This window comes from Plodia interpunctella, chromosome 9, assembly GCF_027563975.2.
Source record: "Plodia interpunctella isolate USDA-ARS_2022_Savannah chromosome 9, ilPloInte3.2, whole genome shotgun sequence".
Lineage (NCBI taxonomy): Eukaryota > Metazoa > Arthropoda > Insecta > Lepidoptera > Pyralidae > Plodia > Plodia interpunctella.
In genome coordinates, this window is record NC_071302.1 from 10,590,736 (window position 1) to 10,605,237 (window position 14,502).

The 14,502-nt window shown below is 37.2% G+C and overlaps 1 protein-coding gene and 2 long non-coding RNA genes across 4 annotated transcripts; 1 reads left to right on the forward strand and 2 right to left on the reverse strand.

The window, feature by feature from the left end:
• Window positions 1-51: 51 nt before the first annotated feature.
• Window positions 52-4,370, reverse strand: LOC128672514 (actin-binding protein WASF2-like). Its single transcript, XM_053749727.2, has 2 exons — window positions 4,333-4,370; window positions 52-2,555 (listed from the first exon to the last, which is right to left on the reverse strand). Exons 1-2 carry the CDS (start codon window positions 4,336-4,338, stop codon window positions 1,308-1,310), a joined length of 1,254 nt encoding a protein of 417 aa, XP_053605702.1. The 5' UTR covers window positions 4,339-4,370; the 3' UTR covers window positions 52-1,307.
• Window positions 4,371-5,875: 1,505 nt separating this feature from the next.
• Window positions 5,876-7,212, reverse strand: LOC128672622 (uncharacterized). Its single transcript, XR_010370000.1, has 3 exons — window positions 6,887-7,212; window positions 6,314-6,693; window positions 5,876-6,060 (listed from the first exon to the last, which is right to left on the reverse strand). It is a non-coding gene; the product is annotated as an uncharacterized LOC128672622 (long non-coding RNA).
• Window positions 7,213-7,466: 254 nt separating this feature from the next.
• On the forward strand, window positions 7,467-9,156 carry LOC128672620 (uncharacterized). Of its 2 annotated transcripts, XR_008404989.1 has the most exons (3): window positions 7,467-7,564; window positions 7,769-8,052; window positions 8,326-9,156. It is a non-coding gene; the product is annotated as an uncharacterized LOC128672620 (long non-coding RNA). The 2 variants fall into 2 exon arrangements; XR_010370001.1 differs by lacking the exon at window positions 7,467-7,564 and having other exon boundaries at window positions 7,621-8,052.
• Window positions 9,157-14,502: the final 5,346 nt, after the last annotated feature.

The following is a 14,502-nucleotide window of genomic DNA, read 5'->3' on the forward strand; positions in this document are numbered from 1 at the left end:
CAACTTGCAGATAGTTTTAAAAATTTTTTTTTCCAAAAAGTGTAAGTCCATGTCGTAGTGTTGATAAAAATAATTTACTTAGAAATTAAATGATATAAAGGACAATATACAAAATGCAAACGTTTATAATAATTACAAGTTTTATTATAAAAATAAGAACATGTATAAAAAACATCACAAAACATAAATGAAGTCAATGATTCATACTTTGCTGTAATTAAATGAGACATACTTAATTGTAGCAGTAATAGTAAAGAAATCAACATTGGATTGACTGAAAGCATGTCAATTGCGGACGCCGAAGAAATCGTCGTAATATTCAAACGATGTATCGGTTTCAGAGTTTGTGCTCGCGCTGTTGCTAGAGCTGTCATCGGAAGTCTCGCTGGACTCATCGCAACCACTTGAATCTTCGTTTAAGTACTTCTCCTTATTCTTTCCTTTCAATTTCAGCAGCTTTTTTATTTTATGCAGTGGTGGATGATCATGTATCACAGGCTCATAGTATACCTTCCCAGGAATCACGATCGGCTGCGGTATCGGTACCGGGACCACAGGCATAGCCGGTAGTGCCGGCACTGCCGGCACGATCGGTAATGGCGGCGTCGAATTCAGGCCTACTCTCAATCCACCCATTCGTCTTAATATTTCCTCATTGTTTTCATTAATAATTTTGTCTTGCAATTGTCTAAATTCTTTTAATGATGAATCACTTTTCGGCACTGACATCATTGAAGCAGAGTTCATTTGATCAAATTCTTTATGTAGCTGATTTTTCATCAGAAATGAATCTAATCGATCACTATCTGATTGATCGTCCATCGATGGTTTATTCAGTATATCAAAAATTTCATCATCTAAATCGCTCAATTCACTTAGGGAAAAACATATTTGATACGCTAGTATTAAAACAATATATATAGACTTAAACATTTTCCTGATAGCGATGTCATTAGAGTTTCAACAGTTATGGAAATGGAAAATGTGAGAAATCAAAAAAACTTTGACGTTATATAGTGCTTAAGACTGTAGTGTAAGGGCTGTTATCTCAAATCATTGTATGATTTTCCATTGTTCGATTGAAACTAATTTACGCAACTCACTGGTTTGAAAACCATATCATGTGCTGCAGACTCTACTATCTTACGTAACAAATCGGTCTAAAGAATGTACTAAGTGTATTTACCTCTTTACAAATACTTAACTTACTGAATAAATAAAAATAAATTAATTTTAAATAAGAATTTAGCGCTAAATCTTGTTACAAAAAGTCAGTCATTTAAACAGAGTACAACAACCGTAGTATTTTACGTCACCATGAATGATACTGATACATTGCTGATTTTTTTATCATGAGGAGGTTTGAACACCAAATGTTTTTTACCAGATTTTAGTGTTTCTGGCTCTACATCACTGTTCATAAGTTTTCTTCTTATACTTTCAAATATAGAATCTGGCACAAAGTCTGAGTTAGCAGGACCATGATTTAGGTTAATAGCAATTGGCTCTTGCTCAATCATCAGCTCAGAAGGAGCAGCTATAACGTTTACTCTTGAATTTGACTGTTTATCTAAATGGTGTGATGTTTGTCTCTTTAATTCGTTGTTGTTATTGCCTTCACCGAGTAGGTTTTCTGCTTCAGCATTACTAAGACGTCTTCTGATTTTGACTTCCCCATTATCAGCAATGTACGATATCTCAGGCCGCACAAAACGTCCATCAAAATCTACGTCTGATTGATCTAACCTACGGAAATTTTGTCTACGCCTGGTGGTTTTCTTTTTCAATGCCTCTGGCTTTTCACAACTTTCACTAGCACTATCCTCAGATTCTTCGGTATCATGGACATGATTTTTTTCCTTATAATAATCACCTAAAGGAACAACCACATGTGCTAAAGCAGGAGCGAAAGGAATAGCATATTCTGGACTTGACACCGCCGGTCGTGGAGACGGTGTTTCGTCCCGACTTCGACATCTACATTTTTTATGACATGACGAGCAGTAGGAATAGAAGGATGGAGTGCAGGATGGAGAACACAGGCAGGGAGGGCACGGTGGGCAGTTTTTGTGACGAGGTTTGTTTTGGCAGAAGGAAGGGGGTGTCATCGCCGGTATGGATGCTCGTATAGGCCCAGCCATCTGCATCGTCATCGGCATAGGCACAGGCATCTGCATACCCATGGGCATGGGCGGAGGCATAGGTGGAGGATCATGCGGAGGCATGGGAGGAGGCATGGGCGGGGGATCACGAGCTTGCATACGTGTCAAATCGTTGAAACCTTTGACATTATTATCCTGATTATTCTTGTCATACATTTTATTGCTCATTGGTTTGATATTGTCGTCATTGTCGGACTCGACATCGGCTAAGATTTGTACAGTTTGTATAACTGGTGGTCGTGGCGGTTGCATACCGTACATTGTCATCGGCATCCCAAACAACGGTGGCTGTACCATGCCATACATACTAGTCATTGGCATCTGTGAGTTACCGCTTCGTGATATCATTGAGATCACAATAAATATAGTCAACGCCCATTTTTCGTATTCAATCTGAAATGAAAAGGTTTAACAGATTGTTGATTGATGCAGAGGGCACTAGTGCTATAAAACAAATTTGATAATAAATCATAAATAAATATAATTCGCTAACGCAGAAATTATATTTAAAATCTTTGATGAAACCAACTTAGATAAACATGTTACCACTGTATGTGAAAAACATACCTATGAATAACATACCTAACAATAAAAATTAAATTTAAAAAACTTCCGCCCCCTGACCAAAAGGTCATAAACAGGTTTATGGAAGTTGCCAGATAAGAGCCGATGGTTTCCAAACGGCTGAACACACATTTCCCATAAACAGGGTCACTGGTATCAAACGCAAAATCTCCTAAAGACTACTTGGGTACATCAAAACAAGCATATTTTAATCAACGACTTTTCGTGATACGTAGTTTTTTTTTTTCATTAAAAAAAACAATATAATTTGCGATTCTACACATCTTAACTCTATGTAATAGCCAAGCAAAATAAGACAGGTATAGTAGCGTTATGTAGCGGAATCGAACATAGAGTTAACTTCGAAATTTTACATCTCCTAAAAATAAAATAAAAAACAAAATTATTACATTTAAGCAATAAGTACTGCTGCTGAAATGAAGAGTATTTTTTTTCTTTTTTGTTTGGTACTAATCCAATAATATTATACATGCGAAAGTTCGTGATGTGTGTATGTAACGCAAAATCTACTGGACCGATTGTTATGAAGTTTGGCACACGGGTAGAATATAACCTGGAATAACACATAGGGTACACTTTATCCCGAATTCCCTCGGGAGCAAAGGCCCGGGGCGCAGCTAGTTATCTATTCAAGTATTTAATTTAGAAACACAAATGAACGTTATAAAATTAAGCTAATGAGATCCCGAGCTTTCGTTTAGCCGAATTTTTGCAATGCATCAAGTTACAACAAAAAGTTTATGCTCATAATAGTGAAGTAATGGTCAAGTGTGTCCAAACGGGGTACAACCATTTATATATATATATATATATACACTAGCTTTTGCCCACAACTTTGCATGTTACTAAAAATCCGTTTCCCATGGGAATATCAGGAAATATCTTCTTAGTGCTCCCCTACACTGTCCTAGAACCTACACACCAAATTTCAGCTTTCTACGCCCAGTAGTTTCGGATGTGCGATGTCTGTCAGTCAGTCAGTCAGTCACTCAGTAATATATTGATTTTTATCGCTCTAAAAAACAAACAAACTGAATACAAACCGGACTGTAATGGGGGACACTATTTGTCCATAGAAATAGTGTCACTGTGTGTATAAAACAATGCTATGTGCAAGCAGTGCTACCTCATATGAATCATGGTTTTGCTTGAAAGTCGGAGTCTCTCCGAATGAAATTGAATATTAAAATGAAAGGTATTAAACCCAAAGCCAAAACGTTGTTTACAGTCATTCTAAAAGTATTTTTCTCAATCTTTTTTCAGAAATAAACATCCTAAATCCAACTTCTAAACTTTTTTAAAAACACATAATAATTCGGGCAATTTTTCTCCGTTAACGAGTGTTTTAAACCTTTACCTACGTGGCAAATAGTTTTGTTGTAAATTCGTCATGAAATTAAATTAATTAAAACAACTAAAGGGAAAATTACTAGTCGTAGGCACTGTTCCGACAAGTACGTTTACGGTAACAGGTGAGGCTGGGAGCAATGTTAATTTAAATGATGATCTTCTGGATACGGTACATCCTGAGAGGGCTTTGGTCTGTTATTTTTTGATAATACAAATTATATAATAAGGTACTTACGATCATAATGTGAGCATGGGCCAAGTGTCATATTTTTGCAGCCGTGTTTCAGTTTTATAGATGCAATCACATCCTTATACAATACTTCTATTGTACTTCGTACAAAAGAAGAAACCATTGGCTACGTAATGTATGGAAGATCGATTGTGAGACGATCACAGCTTGGTCAAAATCTTGCCTACACATCACACCGTGAATTTAACCGCATACTAGTAAATATGCATGCATATTATGTGTGCCTTTTGTATAATACCTTTATGACGACCTCGGTGGCGCAGTGGTAAGGTTCTTGCCACTGAACCTAGAGGTCCCGGGTTCGATCCCCCCGGTCGGGTCATGATGGAAAATGATCTTTTTCTTACACAAGTCTCGAACTTACTTTGGGGCTAGGTCAATCTGTGTGATTTGTCCTAATATGTTTATATTTATTATTATTTATTTATAAATGCTGTCATCAGGAAAAAGACGCATTTAATTTATTTTCCAAATTGTGTAAATTCATTATTGGAATCATCTTTCTTTGCTGATTCCGAATTGGTATAAAACTTATTTTCCAAAAAATGTGTTACATACGAGTACGTCGCTTACTAATTTGCCGGCATAATAACGGCGGTAAAGCAAGAAGTGAAAAATATTACCACAAATTGTTCCGCGAAATTAGAACCACTTATTGTATTGAATAATATTAATATAATATAGCATTTTAAAGCCGTGTACGGACTTGAGGCAGCATCTGGACGAAGCACGCTCGGTTACCTATTTGCCTCAGGTGTGAACGCGCTTCAGCCAGACGCTCCTCGACACGAGGCGCCAGAGGCAAAATCCATTATCCCTCCGTACCTAGTCGTGAAAAATATTGCGAGTATTGCAGCTCTACTTCAGTTTCTCTATAATAACCACAGATTTAATGTTATTGTAATAAATTTACTGTCCGTAGTACATTACGAATCATTGTGATGAAGAAAGAAATAATCTTGACACCTCACCGGTTATGGACATCAAAGTTGTTCAGTGTCGTCATTACAAAATAACATAGTGAAAAGTCATTAAGATCGAATTTCCGAGTAGAAAAACGTGTTCTCTTTTTCTATGAGCGAGTGGCCGGAAGACATTCTTTTAAGAATGTTAAGGCTGGCTAAATCTAAATAAATTTAACCAACAGACGCGACGCTTTTATTGTTACTATGTCTAAAGGAAGACTAATGGTACTCATTGACAAGGTTTTCTGGTTGTAGAGCTGCTTTCGAATAAATCTGATTTGACAAAAAATTATTTCATTTTCAAAATTACTTTTGAAAATGTTTTTATATCTGTGAAATGTTCCCATTTCAATCACCGCCGGCTAAAATCGTTGCCAATCTGTACCATGGACCAATCTGTACCATGGACCAATCTGTACCATGGACCAATCTGTACCATTGACCAATTTGTACCATGGACCAATCTGTACCATGGACCAATCTGTACAAACTTTGACCGTCGATAGAACTTAGAAATGGTTTTTATAATTGTTATTGGTAAAACCTAGAGTGAAAGAAAAATATAAGAAAAAAATAAATTTACTTATAAAAAAGTATCACATCATTAATTAATATTTTCATTTTACTAAAAATCAAACTGTTCATTAAAATTTCAGCTTTCACTCATTGAATACTTCTATCATTGAATACTTTATGTTTGATATTTTTCATTCTTCTATACCTATAGTTATCCTAATCCACAACAGATCTGAAACAAAAACAATGAATTATCAGAATACCTATCATATTTAATTGAAACTTTACAGTATCGCCTACTACGTAAAGCCTATAAAATTACACTAACTAAATAATAAGTAATTTTGTGCAATAAATCCAAGTACCACTTGACTGATAGACACGTAGCCACGTGCGCAACACGCTCGTAATCCATCATAATAATAACATGCTATAGAAATTTTTCATGTCAATAAATCTACTGTTGTAGATTGTGGAAATGTTACCGGCGGCGGCGGCGGTGGAGGCATCATTAGCGGGATCGGCGGCCCCGGTACTGGCACCGGAATTATGAAAACTTCCGGTTCTGCTGCCGTGGTGGACATGGTCGTGGGTTTTGAGGGGAGGTCTAATTGATATATCATCTGTGGCGGTGGCGGCGGAGGTGGTGGAGGCGGTGGCGGAGGCGGTGGGGGAGGCATAAAAAGGGGGGGTGGCGGTGGCGCTGGTGGCGGCATGTACATCATTGGCTGGGGAGGCATTGGCATACCAGGATACGGCATAGGCGGGGGTGGTGGTGGGTACATAGGAAACTGTGGCATTCCACATCCCAACTTAATTAATACCACAACAAAAATTATTCTGACTTCCATTTCTCATAAACTGTCTGAAATAAACAATTAATTTATTATACGATCGAAAGTTAAAAAGTTGCACAAGCTATATATAGCATGTGAAAAATTTCACATGACAATAAATCAATGTTATGATTAAATCGGTTTATTTTTACTTCTCGTGAACTTTCGAAATACTATTTTAAGTAGGTATTGGAACTAGAAGAAAGTTGTAACATATATTACCTAATTAAAAAGAATTGGGGTGTGCTGGCTCCCTTGACTAGGCGCTCGAATTGCATGCAAATGACACAGTTGGAAACAAACCTGAGCTCTAATAGTCACCAAACCAATTTCAACTTATGGGAAACACTCACTACTTAGTATCCCAAATTACAACTCTAACAGGCATAATGTGCAATTAAAGCCCGGTATCCTTTCATATTTGTTCTCAATTAATCATAAACGACATATTTTTGTGTATGAGCGATATAGATTTAAACATAAAATGTATTTCACAAATCAATACTACGGTCGTAATATTAGTAACAAATAAAATTTACAGCTCGTGAAAATTTTGCAGCATATTGCCTGTATTTTACGTTTCTATTCTGGCAGTTGCGAAACTAACAGATAAACAACTACCCCGCGCCTTGGTCTATGTCTACTCTATGGAACATAACATTCTGGAAATAGTTTTTAGGTTCTGTTAAAACTTTTGATACAATTTTTTCATAATCTATACGTCCTATTCAGTATGCAGTTCTGTTAAAAAGCACGAAAATATTTCGTAAACGTAGGTTCACATTAGGTAGATGCTATACAAGACAGAGTTTCTATTTGTCTCGAGTTAAATATTGAAAAACAATATTGGCGTACCCCAGGGTTCAATTCTTGAACCGTTTCTCATTGTAGCTACTCTAGGTATGTTATTTTGATTTTTATATTGGCTCATGATTTAAGTAGGTGGCCGTATGGCAAGAAACCTAACATAAAACTTTAAACTATTTTATCTTGTAATGACAACAATAACAATTAAATTTTTCCGAATTGTCTAAAAACTTCATGAATTTTAATAACAGGTACATACTTGAAAATAATTGTATTTCAGACTTTTTTTTTCTTAAGGCTTGTCGAGTGACTCTCAAGATAGCTACATTTGTGTGCTGTGTTCGTGAGGAAACCATGTATATGTAAAATTCAAGCGATTCTGCGGGGCATAGCAATATATATAAGAATGAGCTGAAAATATAAGCTATCAAATTTTATGATTTACATAATAATAAATAGAATTTCACATTGAACAAGGTTTATTTTGGTTGCAATATATGCCGATTGAATTGTTGATAAATCTTAGAACAAAATCCAAAAGATTGAACTATTTAAATAGCTTTAATTTTCAATACTACTAGGTAAGTATTCAATTACGTGCCTAGATAGTCGCTTCAAGTTTAGTTATCCAAATGAATGATGAAAACTTATCACTACTTATGTGACTGTGAATGATTTGACTTTTGCTTTTTTATTCGACGTTTATAAAACCTAAACTGTCATAAGGATTGCAGCAACTTCTCATGATTTTACTATAAATACCACATTAACAACCCTACACATAAGTCAACTGTAATTCTAAGGTATATTTATGTTGTTACTAGATCATCTATAACACGTTTAATTTATTTCAGAAAATTCAGAAAATGGAAATCAGAGTTATAATTGCAGTGGTTTTGATAAAATCAGGATGCGGAGGGCCACAGTATCCGTACTACCCCCCCGCCATGCAGTACCCTATGATGCCCGGGCCTCCTCCTATACTCTTCATGCCACCGCCCCCCCCGCCACCTGTGTTTTTACCCCCGCCTCCCCCGCGACCTGTACACGTACACGTTTCCATTCCGACTAAGAAAACCCACAAAACTACGACGGCTACTGTTGCCACCGCCGACGTGAAGAATGAGCAAGACAGTGTTTTTGTAATACCGATTCCAATACCAGGACCACCATACCCAGTACCAGTCCCGATGTTGCCACCACCTCCGATGCATATAGGATACGGACCACCGCCATTATATCCACCGCCGCCATTGTACCCACCGGCTCCTTACCTGCCCCCGCCCGCGCCGCCGCCGCTGCAGGCCCCGCCACCGCCGCCACTGCGGCCGTCAAAGTCATCTCAAATTTGTAGAAAGAAAAACGGCAAGTGTCATGGAAAGTCAAAATTATGATGATGGATACAGTTACGTAGATAATAATGTGAATAAACGTTGGTACTACGACAGATACGGTCACTATTTTAGATGAAACTGGATGAAACAGTAGCGTCGTGGAATACGAGAGGTGGACGTTTTATTTCATTCTGGGGACGCGATATTATTTTATAAAAGAAAATTTGTTCGAAGTTGGAAATTATTGTATGGAAAACTGAAGAGTTTTATTTTAAGCCAGACCAAAGAAAAAGAAAATAATTACTTTGTGTTATTTTTTTATTTTATGTGTAATAACAATTTTTCTATGTATTTTTTATTGTTTGAAGTTCATTAACCTTTAACATTTTTAATTTACATACAGGTAAGGTATTTTTTTTTCATATAAATTGCTCATTATTATAGCCATTTTAATTTCCACACTATTGATGTGCATAAGAAATGCCCCAGGCTTTCCTATGGCCCTAGAGGGCGAGCCATGACCACACCAATCAATCAATCACGTTGTTACCGTGATTTTCGCAACACATTTTTAGTCACTTGTTCCAAGACGGACAGACTGTGAATGAAAATAAGCAAGATGTCTATATTTATGATTTGACTTTCAATTGTATGCTTATGACGTTTATAGAGCTACTCACCTTTGGCGATTATTATAGGTATTCTTAATAAAATAGAAACGAAGAATATATATGTATAAGTAATTACTATCTTGCATATTTAATTAATGTGAAAAACATGAGTTTCTAAAATAAATCCTATGCATTATTCACTAGACGATGCCCAAGCAAAAGTTTAACCTAGGCGACAGTGGCTACGAAACAAATACATTTAATTAATTATGTCTATGACTAATAACTTAAAAGATAAGCAGAAATTAATTTCATGGAACAAGTCATAAAGTTCGCTAGCTCGGTACGTTACACTAAGAACCAGAAGATCAGTTGCAACTTCCGGACAAATCATTGATTGTAAGATTTATTATTCGATTGCAGAATTATAACCTGTGCAGTTGATTTCCAATATTAATATAGTCACGTGAAATTCACTCACGTGGCTTATGTAATTTCTCAACTGACTTCCATTCATCAATCGAATACTTCTCATTAATATTCTGGAGTTTAAGAAAAATGGAAGTTAGGGTTATTTTTGTAGCGATTATGATAAGATTGGGACACGGAGCACCCCAGTGGTTTGTGCCTGGTATTCCTGTGCCCATGCCCCAGCCTGTGATGATGATGCCCCCGCCACCGCCGCCGCCGCCGCCACCGCCTGCCATCATCATACAAATGAGGATTCCTCGGCCCACTACTACGACTACAACAACGACAAGATCAGCAGGAAATGGAGGAGATGGAGAAGAAGACAGCTTTATGATACCATTTCCAATGCCGCCACCATTTATGGGATTGCCTTTTTTGCCTCCGCCGCCGGCAATAGTAGTACCTATATTTTTAGAGCCACCGAATGAAAAGGGCAAAAATAAAGAAAAAGAGAAAGATAAATGTACAAAGAAACCGCCGTGTCGTAAGAAAAAGGAACACAAGTGTAGTTCATCATACCGTCGCAATTCGCGCATTCATCGCCATAGACACAGAGAAAATTGAAGCCACGACGGTATCTGTAAAGGTTGGTAGCTGCTATTGCAATATCAGCACATCGGGTTGTCACTATACCATTCGCATCGGATCGACTCGGATAATGCGAGCCGATGTCTAGACTATGTTATAAAGTGGGAAACGTGTGTATGACACTCTGGGCCCTGCTGTAGGCATTTATACGCTACGGTTGCCATTTTTCATCAGGTGGGCCCCGCCTACGTTAGCTTGTTTGATAGTTTAAATAAAAGCCGCACTCACGCACGTTAGGTTCCGTACTATTAACAACAAAAAGATTGAAAAAAAGTCACGTTTGTTGTGTGGCAGCTCTCTTAAATTTTATTCTGTATTTTTAGTGTTTGTTGTTATAGCAATTGCAGTTTAACTATATCATGGTTCATGATATAATGTCTGGTGACAGACAAAGATATACAGAAAGAGGGACGGATAGCCGAGAGTCTCAGTAATAGGGACCCATTTTATCCTTTGAGTACGGAACCCTAAGAAATAAAATCAATCAAAATAGAAGACACAAAATAGAATCATAAAACTTCTTTCACAATGCCGTCCAGATTTAATGTCATCAAGATGCCATCGAAATAAACTCAAGGAAATGTTCTTTTGACGATTCATAACAGAAACGATCTTAACATAAATTTTAAAAAGTTTAGATTTCATATAAACTAACCAATTTTTTTAATTTCCAGCGCTTTATGTAGGATAACATAGTTGCCGATAGAAGAAGAACCAGAGAAAGCTGGAAGACAAACAAACAGTATATTTTTTTTAATTATTTTGTAATAAAATATGAAATAGGTACACATGTTTATTTCTTACACATCTTACAAAAATGTTCCCCAAGAGCCCATATCCTCCCGTGGATGTCGTACGAGACGACTAAGGGACATGCACCCTTAGTAGCTGAGAGACAATAATAACATTCTTGAAGAGCGTTGACGTCAGGCAAGCGCTGGTCGCACATAACAGCCTAATTCTCAAAATAAAGACTTCACATGAATCCTGGGTTTCTTCAAAATACAGGAGGACATATATATTAGATATAAGTTTTTCACAAAAAAGGTCATATTTGATACAAGCTTTTATTTATTCATTCAATGTTTGACAAAAAAAATAATGTTCGTGCAATAACCCGTTGAGGAGTTCCCTCGTCTGGAGTCGTTCCTGAGTACACCATCAGGTCATGCTCATGCTTATCATAATAATGTAATTCGGCTTCAGCTCTATTCCATTTCGGCTCAATCGGTTAAAGATATCTGTTTCAAACTTGAGTTGCAAGATTCCAACCGATATATAGAAACATAGCGACATACGAGTACATACATAGTTACATTGCAAGAAGCTTGTAATAAAACCAAGTCCTCTGCCGTCGGTCTGTCTGTCTGTTCGTTTCGGATTTTCAACGGTTTTCACCAACACATAGTGTGATCCCGAGTAAGTATATTGGTGTATAATTTATTATGTTTGTACTCGAGCGAAGCCGGGACGTGCCTCTAGTTTTAAATAACTTGCGGTATGTTGTTCATAGTCAGAAGAGTATGGGATTGTGAAGTGAATGGAGATCGGTGAGGCAAAATAAAATTAAAAATATATATATTTTTTTATTTTTCAGTGGCATAAGTCATGCCTAATTATTATTTTTTGGAATTTTTACTACCAAATATTTTTTTACACTAACATTTAAGATAAATATTTTTATTTTATAACAAAATAAATTAAAATTATGGAAGACAGACTGAAGACAATATTTGCTCAGCATTGGAATACTTGAGGCAATAAAAACAAAATTAATTTCATATTTTCCATTATCTCTTGCAAGCTCATTGAAAAAATCTTTCCTTAGAACATGAGTCTCTAATAATCTCACCCTAGCATCATAGGGCATATGGGGGGAGGCGGGGGAGGGGGCAGCATGGGCACCGCAACTGGAACCGGGAATGGGAAAAATTCCTTCGTGCCTCTCTCTCTATTGCTACTTTTTCTTTCGTCATTATTTTCAAAATCATTTCCACTTCCCCCTTCTGCGCTATTGTGCTTCTTATAATTTTTATTCTTCTTATCGTTGCCGGACACGAATATGGCCACTATGGAAGGTGGGCCTGGAATCAGGGGCGCGGGTATCATCGGAGGGGGCATCATCGGAGGGGGCATCGGCGCCAGCACCGGCGGCGGCATCGGTGGCGGCATCGCTGGCATCATCGGCATTAATGGTATCTGAGCTTCACCAGATTTTATGAAGATGACAAGCAATACAGCAAAAGCCCACATGGGTGATTTTATCTGAAATAGTTAGCATAGTTAGCATGATCGTATGCGTAAGGATTTCATGGAATTTTACGCATGTGTACAACTAAGCAATGCAACCAGCCTCTATTCAATACAAAACTCGTGCTGCATACGCATACGTTTTGTTCCTGTCCACAGATATGAGAGCGTTATATGTGTATGTCAAAAAATCCTGTTCCCGGTCGATCAAAAGATTGTCGACGCCAATGAGAAGAATCCCCAGTTTCTAACCGCTTTCCATTGATTGATTTTTACAATCTGAGGAGGAGGGGGAACCGCGGTGAAAGAAGCAACTGGCACATTCTCGATCGTACTGGCAATTTTAAATTCCAAATTCTTTATTCAATTCAAGATGATATATATACACATGGAATTAAGTAGTGTACGGAGTTTTTATTTTAACATCAGCAACAGTTTTGATACAGGAATCTATTACCACGATACTGAACCGGACTAAAATAGAGGAACGATCGAAATCGTTCAACATAGGGACAGTAACTTATCTTCTATAATAGTCTTACTACCACTTCAGGAATTTTCATTTAAAAATCGTAAGCAGTACACACACGCACGTGGCAGCGTGTGTGAGTAAGTATTGCTTATTGATGCCTTGTGGAACGAGGCATCTAATGGACAAGAAGCTTTAGCAGCCGACAGGCGTCTACAGCATTCCCAATGAGGAATATCAAAGCCGAATCTTCAAAATGCACATCTTTAATCGTAACCAGATATGATAGCGATAATTAAGCGACTATTAGATTAATGAGAGTTACTCACAATCGTTACAATGTATCCAAAATCCAATAATTTAAACGGAATCTCATACTTTTACCAAAAACATTTCCAGAATATTCTGAGTCGTACAAAATAATAGGTAACTTATGTGTTCAGCCAACATAGATTTGTTCGAAACTAAATACATATGCGCGTTTAGTTGGGCACACAATATACATTACAAAATATACTGTTTGCGATAAGATTTTATGGACTATGATAAATAATTGCTGCATTATTTTTATGTTGAAACGGAATTCTGTGGAAGAAACCAACCTTCTGGACCACAAGAGATAAAACATCCATCATAAAAAAATACCTCAAGCTATGTTAAGGTCCCTAGGTCAAGCTGATTGAATGGTCTCCTAGTGCTAGTAGCCCATCCTAAATATTATAAAACAAATTCTTCTGCCGCGTCTGTCTGTCTGTTTGCAATAAACTCAAAAACTACTGCACAGATTTTCATGCGGTTTTCACCAATAAATAGTGTAGTTTTTGGGGAAGAGTTTTAGATGTTTTATTATGTTTTTATCCGAGCGATGCCGGGACAAGACGCTTGCAAGCGGAAAATGTCGTCGTAGCGGCCCAACGCCTCGAATTTATGTGAATTCTTGTGTTTCTAATTTTGCGTTTTGATACTACTAGTATTTTCCCGCGGGTTCGCCCGCGTGAGTTTCTCAGCGAAAGCGGAACACAAACATTCACCCCCGTTATAGACATTTGGGGCTTGATTTTTAAGAAAAACAAATACCCTATATTTGAACGCGAAAATTTGAACTATACCAAATTGAATTGAATGCCGAATAGACAGACAGACAAATAAAGCGACTTTAGCATTTATAATATTAGTATGGATTTAGCAATAATAAGCTAGATCATGTATATCTAGTCGTTTTGGTAGATCTTCACTTGCTTCCAGTGAAACATCGTGAGGAAACCTGTTATGTGGTTGACTCTTTAGTTCTCCAGAATGTACACTGCT